The 15,533-nt window shown below is 37.1% G+C and overlaps 1 protein-coding gene across 5 annotated transcripts; it reads left to right on the top strand.

The window, feature by feature from the left end:
* The first annotated feature begins 19 nt into the window (after positions 1-19).
* DBF4 (DBF4 zinc finger) lies at positions 20-15,022 on the top strand. Of its 5 annotated transcripts, none has more exons than XM_048306551.1 (12): positions 20-230; positions 1,335-1,510; positions 3,370-3,564; positions 4,660-4,710; positions 5,221-5,290; positions 5,433-5,509; positions 6,940-6,970; positions 7,243-7,288; positions 9,006-9,137; positions 11,631-11,745; positions 12,055-12,182; positions 13,785-15,022. In XM_048306551.1, the coding sequence occupies exons 1-12, from the start codon at positions 185-187 to the stop codon at positions 14,848-14,850; spliced, it is 2,133 nt and encodes a 710-aa protein (XP_048162508.1). In that variant the 5' UTR covers positions 20-184; the 3' UTR covers positions 14,851-15,022. The 5 variants fall into 5 exon arrangements, with proteins under 5 accessions (XP_048162508.1, XP_048162499.1, XP_048162493.1 ...); XM_048306542.1 differs by having other exon boundaries at positions 1,332-1,510; positions 7,246-7,288; XM_048306536.1 differs by having other exon boundaries at positions 1,332-1,510.
* The last annotated feature ends 511 nt before the right edge of the window (positions 15,023-15,533 follow it).

Here is a 15,533-nt window from a genome sequence, read left to right as displayed (position 1 = left end):
TCCTTCCCCAGGGCCTCCTTCCCCTCCTTCCTTTCCCTTCCCCTGCGCCCGCCCCTCGGCGGGAGGGGCCCGGCCCGCGCGGGCCGTTGGTGAGGGCGCAGGAGCCGCTGCGGCGGAGGCGGGAAGGCGGCCGTGCTGATCCGGAGTGCCGGCGGAGCAGAGCACGATGTGACTCCGCGGGAAAATGAAGCCGAGCGCTGCTGAGGCCGCCGACAAAGGAGCGCGTCCCCGTAAGCGGCGGGGGGCTGTGGGCAGCGCGGGGGAGCTGCCGCCGTTCAGGCCTTCCTTCGCAGGTGCCGCCATCCCGGCTGGGGCTGTGAGGCGCCGCAGCCCGCCCGGTGCCGGGTTTGGGCCCGAGCCGACCTTGGGCTGGCGCAGCTGGGAGGGCCTTTGCGTCCCTTGGGGAGTTAAATGTAAAGCGTGTCCCTGGTGTGTGGGGAATCGCCGGGCCGCTGCTGGGCGAGCTGCTCCCCGCGGGCAGCGCTTCTCTGGTATTTGCATGGAGGGCTCCTTAGGCCCAGGGTGTGAGAACGCACCCCCTTTGCGAGAGAGACTCTTTGTTGTTATTACAGTCCTACTAATGCGCTCCAAACTTTTAATTATCCCTGAGAGGTTTAATATGCATGCTCCAGTATTAATTCCAGTGTTTAGTGTGTTAATTTTTGAACTCCCCTGGCATGTATGTGCTGAGTATAACACCATATTTGATCCCTGATCATCTACAGAGTTTTTCTTGCATGCTTGCTTAGCACCCATCTTTTCTGTTTAGATTCAATATGTTACACCAACCTATGCCTCTCCATTTTCTCGTTTATCTTGGTTTTTTTATCTTCCAGATCCTACAAAACTGACTGTTGTTCTTGCCTTATTTAGTGTGCTCGTAAACCTTACTTAGAGAATTTTGTAGCATGAGTAGTGGTTCTGCTCCCTTTCCTATCTAAGACTGTTTCAGGGAGGGAAGGAATACTTAACAGGGACTATTTTGCATGTTGCCTTTTTGTCTTCAGACGAGGCCTGCTCACTTCCTGTAGCAGCTCTCATTGTCTTGAGCTTCTCCAGAAAATAAGCAATTAGGAGCAAGTCAGTGAGGAAGAAAAACCAATGTAAAACCAATATGTGCAATTATAGTTCGAGCAACTTGTTCTAGTGAAAGGTGTCCCTGCCCCTCCCTTGCAGGGAAGTTGAAACTACAGGATCTATAAGGCCCATTCCAGCCCAAGCTATTCTATAGAAGCTTGCTCCATCCATTTCCATAATTTAGGAATTTTCCTTTTTGCAAATAAAACCAAAACTCAGTTCTGTCTAAATTGCCTTTTCTTTTTTTCTTTCAGCAGATGGAATACAAGCAAAACCAGAAAAGATAAAATCTTCCCTGAAGAATGTGAAAAAAGACACAGGAAAACCAGAGAAACTAAAATTTAAGCCGCTCACTGGGAAGGTGTTTTACCTCGATATCCCATCAAATGTGATCTCTGAAAAGTTAGAGAAGGACCTCAAAGAGCTGGGCGGGGTAAGTTAATAATAGAGACCTGTATGAACCTGGAAGAAAATGTACGTATGTGGAATGTCTTTTTTGTGTTCTTTGTGACTGCATTTTAATGTTTGTACTTATCTGAGATGGGGTCTTATTTTTCTCTGTTTGTCTTAAACTTTAGTACAAACAATGAGAAACTTTAGTACAAACAATGAGCTTATCAACAAATTATTCTGTGGTTTTTCAAGAGAAGCTGCTTTACTGATTGGAACAAAAGTTCTTGTTCGGAAGTTTTGTTTTCAAACAAAATTATTTACTTGGCTTAAAATTTTATCCGAATTTATTAGGGTTCATTGTTTGAGGTGATTTTTCTTCTGCTGCTTCTGACTATATTGACGTGTTTATGTGTTACAACTAAGTGTTCAGCTGAACCTGAAAGAGATTAAAGGAAGAGTTTTGTATATGTTTACTGTAAGTCAGTAACTTCACTAACTACTTTTTGTGCAGAGTATCTTGGTGAGTATTTTTGAATACTCTTACTTAACTAATAAATTTTACAAGCATCTTACTAATATTTTTCCTAATTCTCTCTTCTGTGTGGAAGGCACTCTTTGATACAAGCAAGTACAGGATATGATAATAATGTTAATTGCATTGCTTGTATTACTAAACACCTTTCAAGCACAGAGGCAGAAGGGATCTGCTTAAATTGCTAGTTGTTCTGAACATTGCTTTGGCAATACTTCTTTGACCTTAGAGGGACACTGAGCAGCTTTATGAAATTGGTACTTGTCTGAAATCATAGTAGCAGTAAGGAATAGCAATAACACAGTTTTGAGTTAAGTGCATTTTTTTACATTTAACATCAAATAAGTGCACGCTGTCATTTGTCTTTCTAAACCAGAATTTTAGGCATTCATGTGTGAAAAGTAAGTTCAAAACTCAAAGACTGAAAAGAAAGTTTTTTTGCCTTATTCTGAGGAGTAAATGCCTCAATCTGAGGTGCTCAACACCCTCAATATCAATTACCACGTTTCATTGTTACTTGTGTGGAATGCACTCAGAAGTGTTTCTCTCTGTATGTCCTGTTTCTGTAAAAGGTACATAGAACAGAATTGAAAGGTACTGTTTCAAGCTGTGTGATTTGTGCTTTCCACACTGATTAGTGGAAAAGAGGAAAATACTTCAAACTATACAAACTGACATGAAATAACAAGGCAGATACCTGATAATCACACTGTAGTTGGCAATGAAACACTGAAGGAGCAAGATGGAAGAGAGTAAATGCAGAATAATCACATTTTTATATTACTGAGTATAAGAATATGAATCTACTTTACATTTTACTTTTTTGAGAAGTGTTATGAATAATATAGGTGTGAAACATGGTAGCTATCCTGAAATTTTAGTTTTTCTGCTAGTTCTAAACTCAGTAAATTTATAGCTCCTTGCAGACTGTAAATTACATTTGCAAACACCTGCCTTAAAGTTTAGCTGAACACTTCTGTATAATTTCTGTTACCTAAAATTAGAGATAATTGTTTTCCGTAGTCTGAATTAGTTTGTTATTACTTAATACAATGTTTACATTCTTATACTTGGAAAGTATTACAGGTAGGTAGTAAAAAAATTATAATAATCAAAACAAAGCAGAGCTTTTGATAAAGATTACGAAATTAAGGGACTGAAATTGGAGTTTGTGACTGGTAAGACGCAAGTACAACTTAGTTGTCATTGTCATCCAGATATTTAGAAAATCTTTTCTTGTTAATTCAGTGGTTTTGAACTTTATTGTTTTAGAAGTTTTATCACTTTCCTTTAAAATATTCAATGTAAAATTGAGTTACTGATCTGTTGTCCTGAATTAATTATTTTCTTTATATCTTTATATTTAGAGAGTGGAGAGTTTTCTTAGTAAAGATATCAACTATCTGGTGACTAATAAAAAGGAGGCGAAATTTGCACCAGCTCTTGGCCAGATTTCTCCTGTTCCTAGTCCAGAATCTGCGCCTAACGGAGGAAATGGTTCACCTCATCCTAGCAACCGAAAAGATCGAAATGATGGAAGTTCATTTAAGATAGTAGATACAGTAAGTTTCTTAGTAAAGCAAATCAGGTGCAACCCATGGGATATGCTCTTTCAATTTTTCTCCTATTTTGTTTCATAAAGGTGGCAGCAGTTCCTTGGGTGAATAAGGGGATTTCTTTCATGCTTCTACGCTTATTCAGGCTAACTTGTTAACTAACTCAAACTAATTCAGCAATTTTTTTGAAACTAATTTTAAAAAGGAGCCATTTTTGCAAGTAAGCAGAGTACACTCAAATCTGTTCTAATGTAGTATGTCTGACTTACAACATTGATGTCATGTTTGACAGCTGGATCAGGCACGTGATGACATCCAGTGATTCCTGTCTCTTTTGCAACATGGCCTATTAAAATCTGGCTGATTACATGTTGTTAATGCTGATACCTGCAGAAACACTCTGATAGTAGTAGGAAGTAATTAAAATTGAGCATTATGAATGTTAAGTTTCTCTGAGCTCTTTCTTAGGGGATCACATTAATTGCAACAGTTAGTATCTGAACTTATTCAGGTTTATGTGAAGTTGCTTACATGGGCAAGTCTTGTGTCCTTTCAGAATACGGTTGAAATACTTAGCCATACTATATATATGGTGCTTATTTAGAAACATCCAGGCTGCAGGCTGGTCTATGTATTGCGTAGGTGAGGGCACCTCGTTTTGCAAACAACCTGCATAGGTAAAGCCAGCTCATTATGAATAAGCAGCAAAAAGTAGAAAAAGGAAATGCACTGGTGATGGAAAAGCAGGGGATAACACAGAGGCTATGATTATATTCATGACTGTTAGCTTAATTTTCACAAGTTCAGCTGATGAAACCTCATCTCCTGGTCTGTGTCACTGGCTGCTTATTCCCACCATCTGTGTTGTTCCAGCCCTAATATTGCAGTGGCCTGCTTTGGCTGAAAAGGATTACTTGTTGGGGGTTTTTTGGTTTCGGGATTTTTCCCCTTAGACTGTATCAACCATAACTTTGTGAGAAAAATGCACATTATTGAAAAATATAATGAACAAAAGGAGACCCTTGTATCTAACATATGTATTTTTTGAGAGCAATATAATTTGTCTCACTTTGTTACAAGTGTGTTTCTGTTTTAATGTAGGTACGTATGAGCAGAGGAAAATCCTTGGTTGAAAAAGCAATCAAAGAACAGGTAAGCCAAATTATCAACAAATTTGTGCTTCAGAACCTTTGGTGGTTTGTTCTTCTAGAAAACAAGCGGTAGTAAAAGTGATCTTAGTGGTTTTAGAGAGAAGTCAGCCATGGAAGTGAAGTGTCAGGTATGTTTTCTGGGTACTTCCTGAGGAATTGAATGTCTGGAGTCTTAGGACAAGTATTAAAATTTGTCAGGATTGCTAATATAACTAGCATTTGAGAGGTGTTCATGAAGTTAATGTGTAAATTCACTGTCTTCAAATCTTACTATAAAATGTGACAATAAAGAACAGTTTTGGTTTTCTGAAGGTTTAAATATATTCTTCTGATGGTGAGGTGCTGTAATACAGAGACAGAAGAGGAGTCTAGGAGAGTGATAGTCTTTTGGCTAAGAAGCAAAGCATCTGCATTTTAATCTCAGCTTTCATATTATATGTTGTATTTGTAATTCTTTTAAGTAATCTACTATGCATTGTTTAAGATTATTAATATAATTTATTGCTTTCAGGACTTAATCCCTTCTGGTAGTATACTGTCCAATGCTTTGAGTTGGGGAGTGAAGATCCTTCATATTGATGGTAAATATTTTTGTTGGATGAAGCCTGCCTTGAACTTGTAATGTTTATTTAACTTTTCTTTTGTTGAATTCGAAATATTAAAAATTATGTCAAACACACAAAAATTGAATTAACTGAGTATAATTCTCCCTCTTTTTGCCAGATGTTAAGAATTGCATTGAACAAAAGAAAAGGGAGCTCTATCTAATCAAAAGAGCAGGCAGTTCTTCTAAAGATGTGGTAAGTGCCTCTGCCATTTATAAAAATGCCATTTGTTTCATTAACTAAGAAAACACTTAAGTACTAAAGTACTAAGTACTGCCTACTGTGAAGCCTGTAGATCTTATTTTAATGAAGGTATTGCTCATTTTCAGTTTTTCACAGACTAGTATGTTGTAAGATGTTTAAAAACCATCTTTGAAAGATAAAAAGTATTTGCTGTGTATTTAAACGTTATTTAAAAATAGCTTTAATAGTAGCATTGATTGTGTAATTTGTAGACCAGTGCTGTTGCAAAGGATATCTAACTATCAGAAGTGCTGAACTGTCTGAAGTTTTCATTCTGCTTGCCTCAAAAGTAATAAATAATAAAATGTATTGCGGCTTTAATATGATGTAGACGGCAGCTGAGTTGCCTTGTATAATTTTCCTTGTGACACAGTGATTAGAAATGCTTTCATTTTGATGGGCCATTCCGAAAAATCATAGTTACGTTTCCTGGAGAAGCTAGGTCTCTATAGGGAATCTGCAACTCTTCTTTTGTAAAGAACTAGCATAAAGCATCTTCAAGCTCTTCTGCCAATAATGTGCAGTTGGCATGTGAAAATGACATTAAAGCTTGTAGCTCTTGCGTGCTTCATCTGCAGTTGCTCTGTAATTTGCACAATTGTCTAGTTTAGCCATGGGGCCTGATAAGTAAATGTGGAACCAAACTACCTGGGGTGTGTTACTTTGTTTCGGAATGTAATATTGGCTAGTTATTGAGGCTACATAAAATCCTCTGCCAAATCATCACTGTGTTCATGGATAGCAGGTGAGGTTGTTTTGCAAATAGTATAAAATGAGTTTGTACCTTTACCAGAAGCAATTAAAATTAACAGCTAATGCTTGATTGTAGGCTTCACTTTAAGACAAAATATTCCTCTAAATTTTAGTCTTCATTGCTAAAAATAATAAAAGACCCAGTCCATGTAAATCCATTCAAGTGAAAAGAATTGTATTAATTGGAGATGCTTGCTGTTCTACAGGTTTTGGTGGCATTTTGCAGCTGCAGTTAATTAGGATTTATAACGTGTTGTAAAAATGCTATCTGTATTAAAGGCTGAACTTTAAACCATGGCAAGGTAGTTTCAGGGTGGAGAGAGTAAGTGTATAAATTTACCTTTCTTAGTTTCTTTGTTTAGATTTGCTTTTAGGAAAAATAAATTGAGGCATCTGAAGGAGAACACTTCTTTTTTTTTAGTGTAGAAATAAATATTTCTTTGGGGAAACACGTTACCTTATTTCAAAGTCCTAGTGAGCTTAGTTTCCTGCAAAAGTCATCATGAGTGTATGAAGTCATGATTAACACAGGGAGACTCTCATAACTTAAATTATCTACAGCTAAATCTTTAAGTAAAGTGCAGAAAAATACTCACAGGGATTTTATACCATCTCTCTTTTTTCAATAGGGAAAACAAGTTACTGCTCAGAAGTCGAAAAGTAAGTACTTCAATAATTGTAGAGGTTTCTGGCTTGACTTTCTGAATGCTTAAGAATGTGCTACAGTTCTCATGTGGTCAAATGTGGTGCTGTACTCCAATTTGTATGTCCAACAGAAGCATGTAGAAGAACTTCTGTGGAAATCATGAGTTTGTCAAAACCTGTACATAATGAGCTCTAAAATGAAGTCTGCTTATTTTTTAAGCTACTGGGGTAGCATGATAAAGGATGAAAAGTAATTATCTATTGATTTCCTTTTCTCCCCCCTTGAGCAGGTAGACTGAAAAGTCCATTTATCAGGGTGGAAGATAGGAGTCGGTAAGTGTTCTCTTCGTGCATTCAGTAATGTGATTCTCAAACTGAGTAATTCAGAATTACTTGAGAAGGTGTGTCCTTAAATCTTAATTTCTTTCAACTTCCTGACTTCAAATGTCAAGTGTACTGCTCTCTTATAATAACATACAAATGTGTCTAGCCACCAAATGAGATTGACCAAGTAGTAGTATAGTAGGGAATATTTGCAGTAGGTGATGGAAGTGGCAAGTTAACAGGTAACTCCAGTTTGTAGATCATGAGAGTGGGTTCTTCAGTTTACTTCCTATCAAGGACTGTATGAGTGAAAGGGAAACCTGAACCTTTACATCTTTCCTTAAATCCAAATCCTATAGCCCAAAAGGCCAATAAAACTTTGCATACTGAATTCCAGTCGTGTAGTCCCAACTCAATTACATTTATCTCCTGCTGACACCCTTCAGATGTAAGGAAAGAGAAGTTGTTAGTTAAAATAATTAATAGAAATTAGGTTTAATTTCCTGTTCAGTCATTTCTTTTTAAAGGGAAAAGTTACAAGCTATTAATCTGACTTCAGAATCCACCATAGTACGCAATCTGATACTTTCAGCCTTGAAAAATTTCACGTCTTTCTGGTCCTGTAATCAGTCAGTCTTGGTTGTGTAAGAAAATGCCAGTTAGCCAGAAGTTGTGAGAACAATGAATTGTAAAAAAAGGTTCAGTTCTGCACAGCATAATTTGCACGTTTAAATCCCTAACTAACTTCTGAGTTATGATGTTGTTTATAAGCGCTAAATTCTTTGACCTGATTTCTCTGATGCTTTCCTGTATTGAAAAAAGAGATCTAAACCCAGTTGTACACTGAGTTGGTGCAACAGGAATGAGGGACCTGAGGATAGTGGGGAGAATTTAACCAACACAGTTGTAAGAACAAGAAATTCATATATAAATATATGTGAATTTGACTTCACAATGTAGTGGCGTACTAAACACTTGAAACACTCCTAAATATTTATGTAACATAATGTTTTTTAATGTTTATGCAACATAAGTAACGGTTCAGAAGCAGAACGTGATGGTTCGCTGTTGCTATTATGTTTTCCAGACTTGCTGTTGTAGTTTTGCCTGGGTAGCTTATAACAGTAATGTGGAGAAGAAATCAGACAACTCTGCCATCAGCATTTCAGTCAAATGATTATTCAGGATGTGAGCTTTTGACATGCCCTATTTTAAAAGTTCTTAATATATTCAGAGCACTGGTATAGTTGCAAGTTCTGGTATCTCTGAAAGTACAGTGGTGTACAGGAATATTATTTTTCTGAAAAATGAGATGGTCAGTTTTTATATTTTGAATGGTGAATTGATTACTTTTTTTTTTTTTTTTTTTAAGAAAATGGTAAAATGAGAAAAAAAAGCATTGGATGTTGGGAACTGATGTAACTACTTCTCAGGAGCACAAATGCACTGTTGTCCAAATTATTCTTGGGTTTACTGGTTACCCAACTCACAATTAATAGGCACACAAGTCATATCCCAAGGAATGTGTAAGACAGCTGTGGAAACTGAAGGAAAGTATCAAGGAGGGAATGAATTACTTAGTCTAAAATATTTATCTGCTTAGCGTTCTGTGTATGACATATGTAAAAGAGAAACACCTCAAGATTTTGGACCTGGAGTAATGTATGCAATGTAGCCCTTTTTCTGGTTTTGATGGTTCTCATGCGCTTGTTTTGTGTTAATGCAGCCAGTATCGACCATTTTACCTGCAGTTACTGAGTTTTCCATTTCTGAACTATTGTGTTCCAAAGCCATATAGTCCATTTGAGGTGGATAAGAAGTATCCTTCTGGTCAAAAGCAAACTCAGTCTAAGCAAAGGTTTGTTGAAAACTTTGTTATCGACATGTGGGTAGAGGAGAGGGTTGTTCTCTAAATCATTTCATTACTAATTGTGTTCTAAAATAATTGCTCTTCTTCTAATTTTCTGTGCTATTTAATGCCATGTTTCAGCTTATGTATTTACTACACTGTTAGTGTCAGTCTCTCTATCTGTCCCCTCTTTGTCCTGTCTTTAATCCTTTTTTTGGGGCATAGAACTGCATACATTCAAAAATGTGGCCTTCTCCTTTCACTGTGGGTCAGCGTAAGGTATTTTTTTCCTTTCTGCCACTGGTTTCTTCTTTGTCTTCCTCTTGGATGCTATTCAGTAAGTATTTCACAGGAAGTGGGTTTCTTGAGGCTTCTTTTGTATTTATCCGTACAGTACTGAAATAATTAGTTAAATTTTTTAAAGCAGTGATACTCAATCACAGTGCCTAACCATTGTTGATAAAGAGCGCGTATTGTTGATAATTTACAGAAACTAGATTAACTGCTAATACTGCTTCAACTCTTCAAAGATGAAAAGTGGATGCCAGCTGCCCAGTAAAATTGCAGGTTTTTTTACAGCGTTTATGTCCTACATTTTGGCATTCAGGCTCTATTTGAGCGCTACAGATGCAGTTAGAACTTCAGCAAATCAATTTTATGATTTGAAACTTATATTTAAGAGTCTTAATTGTTTTTTGTGAATCAGTGTGGTTTTTAAAAATCTTTTCTACCTAGCTTATTTCATCGACTTCTTAAATTGATTCCTGTGAGAGACTAAATATGTTTAGGCAAAGGGTAGCTTTGCCATATGTGGAACTTTCTGTATTTAGTAAGTTGCTGCTTTTCTTTTTTTGGGGGGCTGAAGACTTAATTAGCTGTGATACCTGTTTTCTTTATAAAACGGCTTCTCCACAGTTTTGTCCAGTCTTGACCTTAATACAGTGCTGGAGGTTTTAGCTGATGTTGCCATAATGCCTTTTTTTTTTTTTTTTTTTTTTTTTTAGTTGCAATGAAGGTAATATGAATAAGCAAAAAACATATATTGCAAGGGTGACTGCTGTATTAATAAGGAAATTTCTGATTGTGTCTCTTCAGAGGAGGTTGGAAAGACCCATTCTTTTTAAACCGTTAAAAAACCAAAAAGGCAGTTTTTGTTTAGATGGATTAAGGAATGTGATAGAGTAAAAATTTCAGAATTTATGTTTGAATAAATATTCCTAATTAATACTTCAGGTGGGCACATACCAAAGAGATGTTTAGGTGGGAAATTATTTCATACTCAGTTGTGAGCAATGTCAGTTTTGGAAGAGAGAGAGAGGGGAATGTTCACTTGTTTTATCTTTACCTGGGAGAAAAGCTTGTTGAAACGAAGTTGTTAGTTCTGCTTGCTTCTGCATTGGGCAAGACCTGCAGACATATTCAGTCTTCATATGATCCATTCTATTGGTTATATCCTGCTTTACTGATTCTCTTAAGAGTTTTACTGTTTTGCAGAGTGAAGGTGTGAAGGCTGATGTAACAGTTAAAGCACACACTGGGGTTCCCTGTCCTGAGGAACCAAAGAAGTGCTGGGTCAGGATGTTAACAATACATTGCTATGCTTTGTAAGCTAGAGATTTTTCAAGGCAAATTTTCTGATGTAAAGTCCTGACCTTACATCTATGCAGATACTTGGTAAAATCTGTCGGAGTGATTTTTGGCTAAACAGGGAGATGGCACTATTCCTCCAAAGTAAAAGGGAAGTAGAGATTGATGACTTTGCTTTATTGCTGGCATATCAGCCTTAGGTGGTTTAATAGTGGATTGCAGCAAGCAGTAGGTCTCCCCAGATGAGGACTCTGAAGGTCATGGAGCAGCTACTGAGAACCTCTTCATATTTTAATGTCCAGGAAGAACTTTAGGTTCACTTTTTTGCATTCCCACTTAGCCTGTACCTAGAAAAACAGGACAAAATGGCGTTAGGTCAGCATATTCAAAATTATGTTTAACCAACAAATATGGCTGTTACTTTTGCCAGAGACTGAGGAGAGGTCATCTTTCTCAGATGTGTGTTTTCTAGGCTTCAAAAATACTGACAGTGGGTGTTAAAATGCTTTTCTATTTTTCTGTTTCTAGTTTGGGTTTTATCATCTGTGCACAGAGATTTTTAAATGTCCTTTGATTTTTATTTGTTTAGCAATTTTGTGTTTATTCTGCGTCAGTGATGGTAGTACATCTGTACTAACCTGGATGTTTTATGCTTACATATAATTCCGCTGGGTCTGCCTGTCTTCTTGCAGTAAATGTTTCTGGGTTTTGTTTGTTTGATTTTAAATCTGTGCATAACTTTTCTCTTTGTTTTTAATAAGCGTTGACTAAAATAATGTAGTTTAAGGGGAAATAGAGGTTTGTTTGGGGTTTGTTTTTTTTTTTTTTTTTTAAGTATGTAAGAATGAACATACTGTGAGAGGCAAGCTGAGCACTCAGTCCTGTATTTAAGACTCGTAAATATTCTCTTAACAGAAACAAAATAAACAGTGACAAGGACTGTGGAATGCCTGTTCAGTTTCCTCAGAAGGACAAAAAAAAGAGAGGATATTGTGAATGCTGTGGGAAGAAATATGAAGATCTGCAAACAGTATGTGAAATGTCAAGTATATGCTTTGATACCATCATATCTCTTAAGTGTGGTATCACCAGATGTTTCTCTATAATTTTTTATTTTAAAATATTTTTCTGAATAACCAGCAAATGAGTATTTTTTTCCCATGTTAGAAGAAGCAATTAAGAATTAAAACCTATCTCTGATAGCTGAAGGCACTAGTAATTGATGTCTTGGAGATGCTAGTAGTAAATTAATGATATTTACTTGCTCCTTCTTGTACTGCTGACTTGTATATTTGTATCTGTAGTCTTAGATTTGTTTCATGTTTTCTCTTTATTGCAGCATCTTGAAAGTGAGCGGCACCGAAATTTTGCACAAAGCACACAGTATAAAGTTGTTGATGATATAATCTCAAAGTTAGTTTATGAGTTTGTTGCATACAAAGATGATGATACAGGAAAAATAAAAAGGTGAGTTACATTTTATAAATTCTAAAGACTCTGTGAGTCACGACATTGAACATAAAGATAGTCCTGAAATTCTTGATCTGAATAGAATAGGATAAATTCATGTTTTGAACTCTGAAATAAATAATGGAAATTTGCAATGCAGCTGTACCTGGCAAATCAGTTCTGTAAAGCAGAATTTAGGAAAAAAAACAATCAGAAGTGCAGATGACATCAGAGAAAGATGAGACTGAATTTTGCCAGAAGTTGTCCTACCTATCTTCAGCTTCTATAAAGCAAAATCTGCTGTACTGAAATACTGTTATCAGAAAGACAGCAATGTCTGGACATCTTGCTCTGAATGCTTTCTGTCATTTTTGGTAGTCTAAGTCAAAGGACAGCAAATCAGTCAATCTGATCTCCTTACCTGTGGAAAAACTTTCTGCCTGTACTCTAAACCTCTTAGCTTGTGTGCTGCCTGTGCAGAGCAGAGAAAGCAAATGTCACTTCGTTCCTTGTAGCTCAAGAGCTTGAAAGGGTGAGAAAGGCTTGTTTGGTGTCTTGAACTGTAGGCACCAGGGTCTTTGTTACGTGAACAGTAACATTATTCACGGTTGCTCTGATTTTTTGCAAATGAGTCAGGAGATAAGGAATTCTTGTTTATTTATTTAAAAAAAAAAGGCAAGTAATGAAGAAATAAAGGTATATTCTTAGTGAAATCAAAGGAAATGCGAACAGAATCAAACAACTGATAGCGTAATGAAAGCAAGCCTTTATTTCTTTTATGATTTCAAAATACTCAAGAGTTGTTAGGCTTGAAATCCTGTCAGGAAAATTATGTTAATTTTGTGTATATATCATAGAATATTTGTAAGTATTTATAGCCATTGCATTATATTCACTAACTTTTGTTCTTAATGCCACCGTAAATTGAGATTTACTGAAATACTAGACTACTTTGTGTGTTTTTAAAACAATTTTATGAGCTGTAGAAATCAGTAAGAAAATATCAAATTCAACTATAGATGCTCTGGTCCTGTAGAAATAGTGTGTTACTGTTGTAGTGCTAGGTTTGGTTTAGCAAGCTGCAGCTTTCCCTGAGAGCTCAGCAGAGCTGCTTTGGGCAGTGCGACCATTTCGCCTTCCCGTAGTCCATTTCGGACGACTCCGTGGTTTTGCCCTGGCAGCTCTCAGCTCTACAGCACAGTGACGGCGAAGGAGGCGAGAAGGGTGTCCATTGGGGGGTTCAGAGGGCCTTTAATGGTTACATCTTGTCCTGGCGACCCCCAGAGGCAGAGGGACCCTGCGATGCGGGCGCAGGGGCTTTTTCTCAGGGGCAGTCCATGGGTGGAGTTGGGGTACAGGAACCAGCAGGGAGAGCCCAAGGCAGGGGCCAGGGCCAGGAGCAGGGGAAAGTGGGGGGAACAATAGGGGATCAGAAAAGCAATGGGTAAACAGATCATCACCACGTTACTACCCTAAATATATCTTTCCTTGAAGAGTAAAAACAAAAACTCTTTTGTTAGTTCTAAAATCAGTAGTTAGTTTCCAGAATCAGTTGCCTATGGAGTTATGTTGCATGGGGTTTTTTACGTTTGTTAATATTTTTAAACAATTTCACTGTAGGACAAAATGTAGCACAGGATATTTTTCTCCTATAATTGGAAAGATAACCAGACCAGATGAGCTGAAAGAGCGACTGAAAAAGCAACGCATTTCTTTGAAAACTTACTCATGGAAGGATACTGCAATGCAGGCACTCAAACTGGATCGCCAGCCTGCAGAAGTACAACCAAATTCTGTGCCAATACCTACCCCTGTTTCTGCATCTGTCTGTTCAGTTCTTTACTGTCACCCATCACAACCTTCAGAACTGAAAAGTAAGTTCAGAATTAATAATGAAAATATTAAGACTGATTGCTCCTGTACTGTGAAGGTAAGAGAGACTGTTGTATCATCAAATTCCATACAGCCGCCCCTTCAGAAAACTGACAAAGTGTACACAAAGAACTTGTCTCAAGCTTCTGAGCTATTCAGCAGGGAAATACTGGAACCAGATCTAAGTAAAAAGAATATACAGTGTTTTCAGGAAGGAACATATACTTTATATTCTCACACCCAAGTTACACATTTTAATGAAAAAGACAAAAACTTACTGCAGCAAAAACGAAAATTAAATAATTCAGTAGTTCTACCAGCAAAGTGTTTGAAAAAAACAGATGCCAATCCTACGTTTGTCAAGAAGCATCCTGATTTGTGTGATAATCATCAACAAGTGCAGCACAATGTCATTCTGAAGGCTGAGGTCTCTGATACTGCTGTGAACAAAGAACTTAATGCATCAGCTGCCAGCACTGCCCACAGTTCACCGTCTGGAAAGCTGCACAGAAAAGTGAAGCTTAACTTGGGAAGGAATAAAAGAGAAACCTGGAAACAGACTATGGAGTTATATGTAAAGAATTCAGAGGGACTGTCTGTTCCTGAAGAGAAGAGAAGCTCTTGTAGCTCGCCACTGCAGACCCTATTGGAGTTATTTCAGACAAGTGAAAGAAACTCAGAATTTGGAGGTTTTTCAAGTTACACTGAGAATAAATGTTCAGTGAGCATAAATGATACATGCGAAGGGCAGAATACAAATGTTATGTGGTCATTATTTTCCTCTTCATCCTCATCCCCGTTTTTTGGATTTTAATATTGGTTTATTTAATATAATGATTTTTAGATTGACTTGAAAATTTAAGATTCTATTAATGAAGACTTAAATTGCTGTATTATATGTACAGATTATTTGGTTCTCAAGTTTTTTAATGCAAAATCTTCTGTATATGTATATATGAAAAATAAAACTAAGTTTGGTTTTGGTCTTGTGTTTTGGATTTTTTTTAGAGGTACTGCTTTATCATGGCTGATAAAAGGCTCTGACCCCATATTTGGATTAAATAAATTGCTAGGCAAAGCATGATGCAGCTGCATTTAGATAAAGTAATTTTCTAAAATCATTGATTATGATACATTCCGAGTAACCACATTAAAAAGAATCAGATGTTCCACTGTAAATAAGGTAGTCCATTACTCACTGATCATTGATGTTTTGTGGGCATTTGGTTGCTTCCCTTTTGTTCTGCTGCTGCTTTATTAGAGAACACAGTAACAAACATGTATTACATTCTTTGACTACTCTGATGTATTATTACTAACTTAAAAACAGCTCTATTGTGTATTTCAGCTATTAAGAAAGCAGTTAGATGTATAAAAATGTATTGTGGGAAAACAAACAAAAACCCAACAGGACAGGTAGGTTTCTGATTGACTTGGGTCCTTTGTTTGATTTTTCTTTCGAAGTAGCCAGCCTGTCACATTGGGTTACTCAGAGGC

Source organism: Corvus hawaiiensis, chromosome 1, assembly GCF_020740725.1.
Source record: "Corvus hawaiiensis isolate bCorHaw1 chromosome 1, bCorHaw1.pri.cur, whole genome shotgun sequence".
In the NCBI taxonomy this organism is placed as follows: domain Eukaryota; kingdom Metazoa; phylum Chordata; class Aves; order Passeriformes; family Corvidae; genus Corvus; species Corvus hawaiiensis.
This window is presented reverse-complemented; position numbering and strand designations above follow the sequence as displayed.

What these genes read in the sequence shown, in the direction of transcription:
- DBF4 (XM_048306536.1), top strand. Translation starts at nt 185, where the DNA reads ATGAAGCCGAGCGCTGCTGAGGCCGCCGACAAAGGAGCGCGTCCCC. An exon ending in AAAAAGCAATCAAAGAACAG is followed by an intron (nt 4,711 to 5,220) that starts GTAAGCCAAATT and finishes TATTGCTTTCAG; the next exon opens with GACTTAATCCCTTCTGGTAG. An exon ending in CAAACTCAGTCTAAGCAAAG is followed by an intron (nt 9,138 to 11,630) that starts GTTTGTTGAAAA and finishes TTCTCTTAACAG; the next exon opens with AAACAAAATAAACAGTGACA.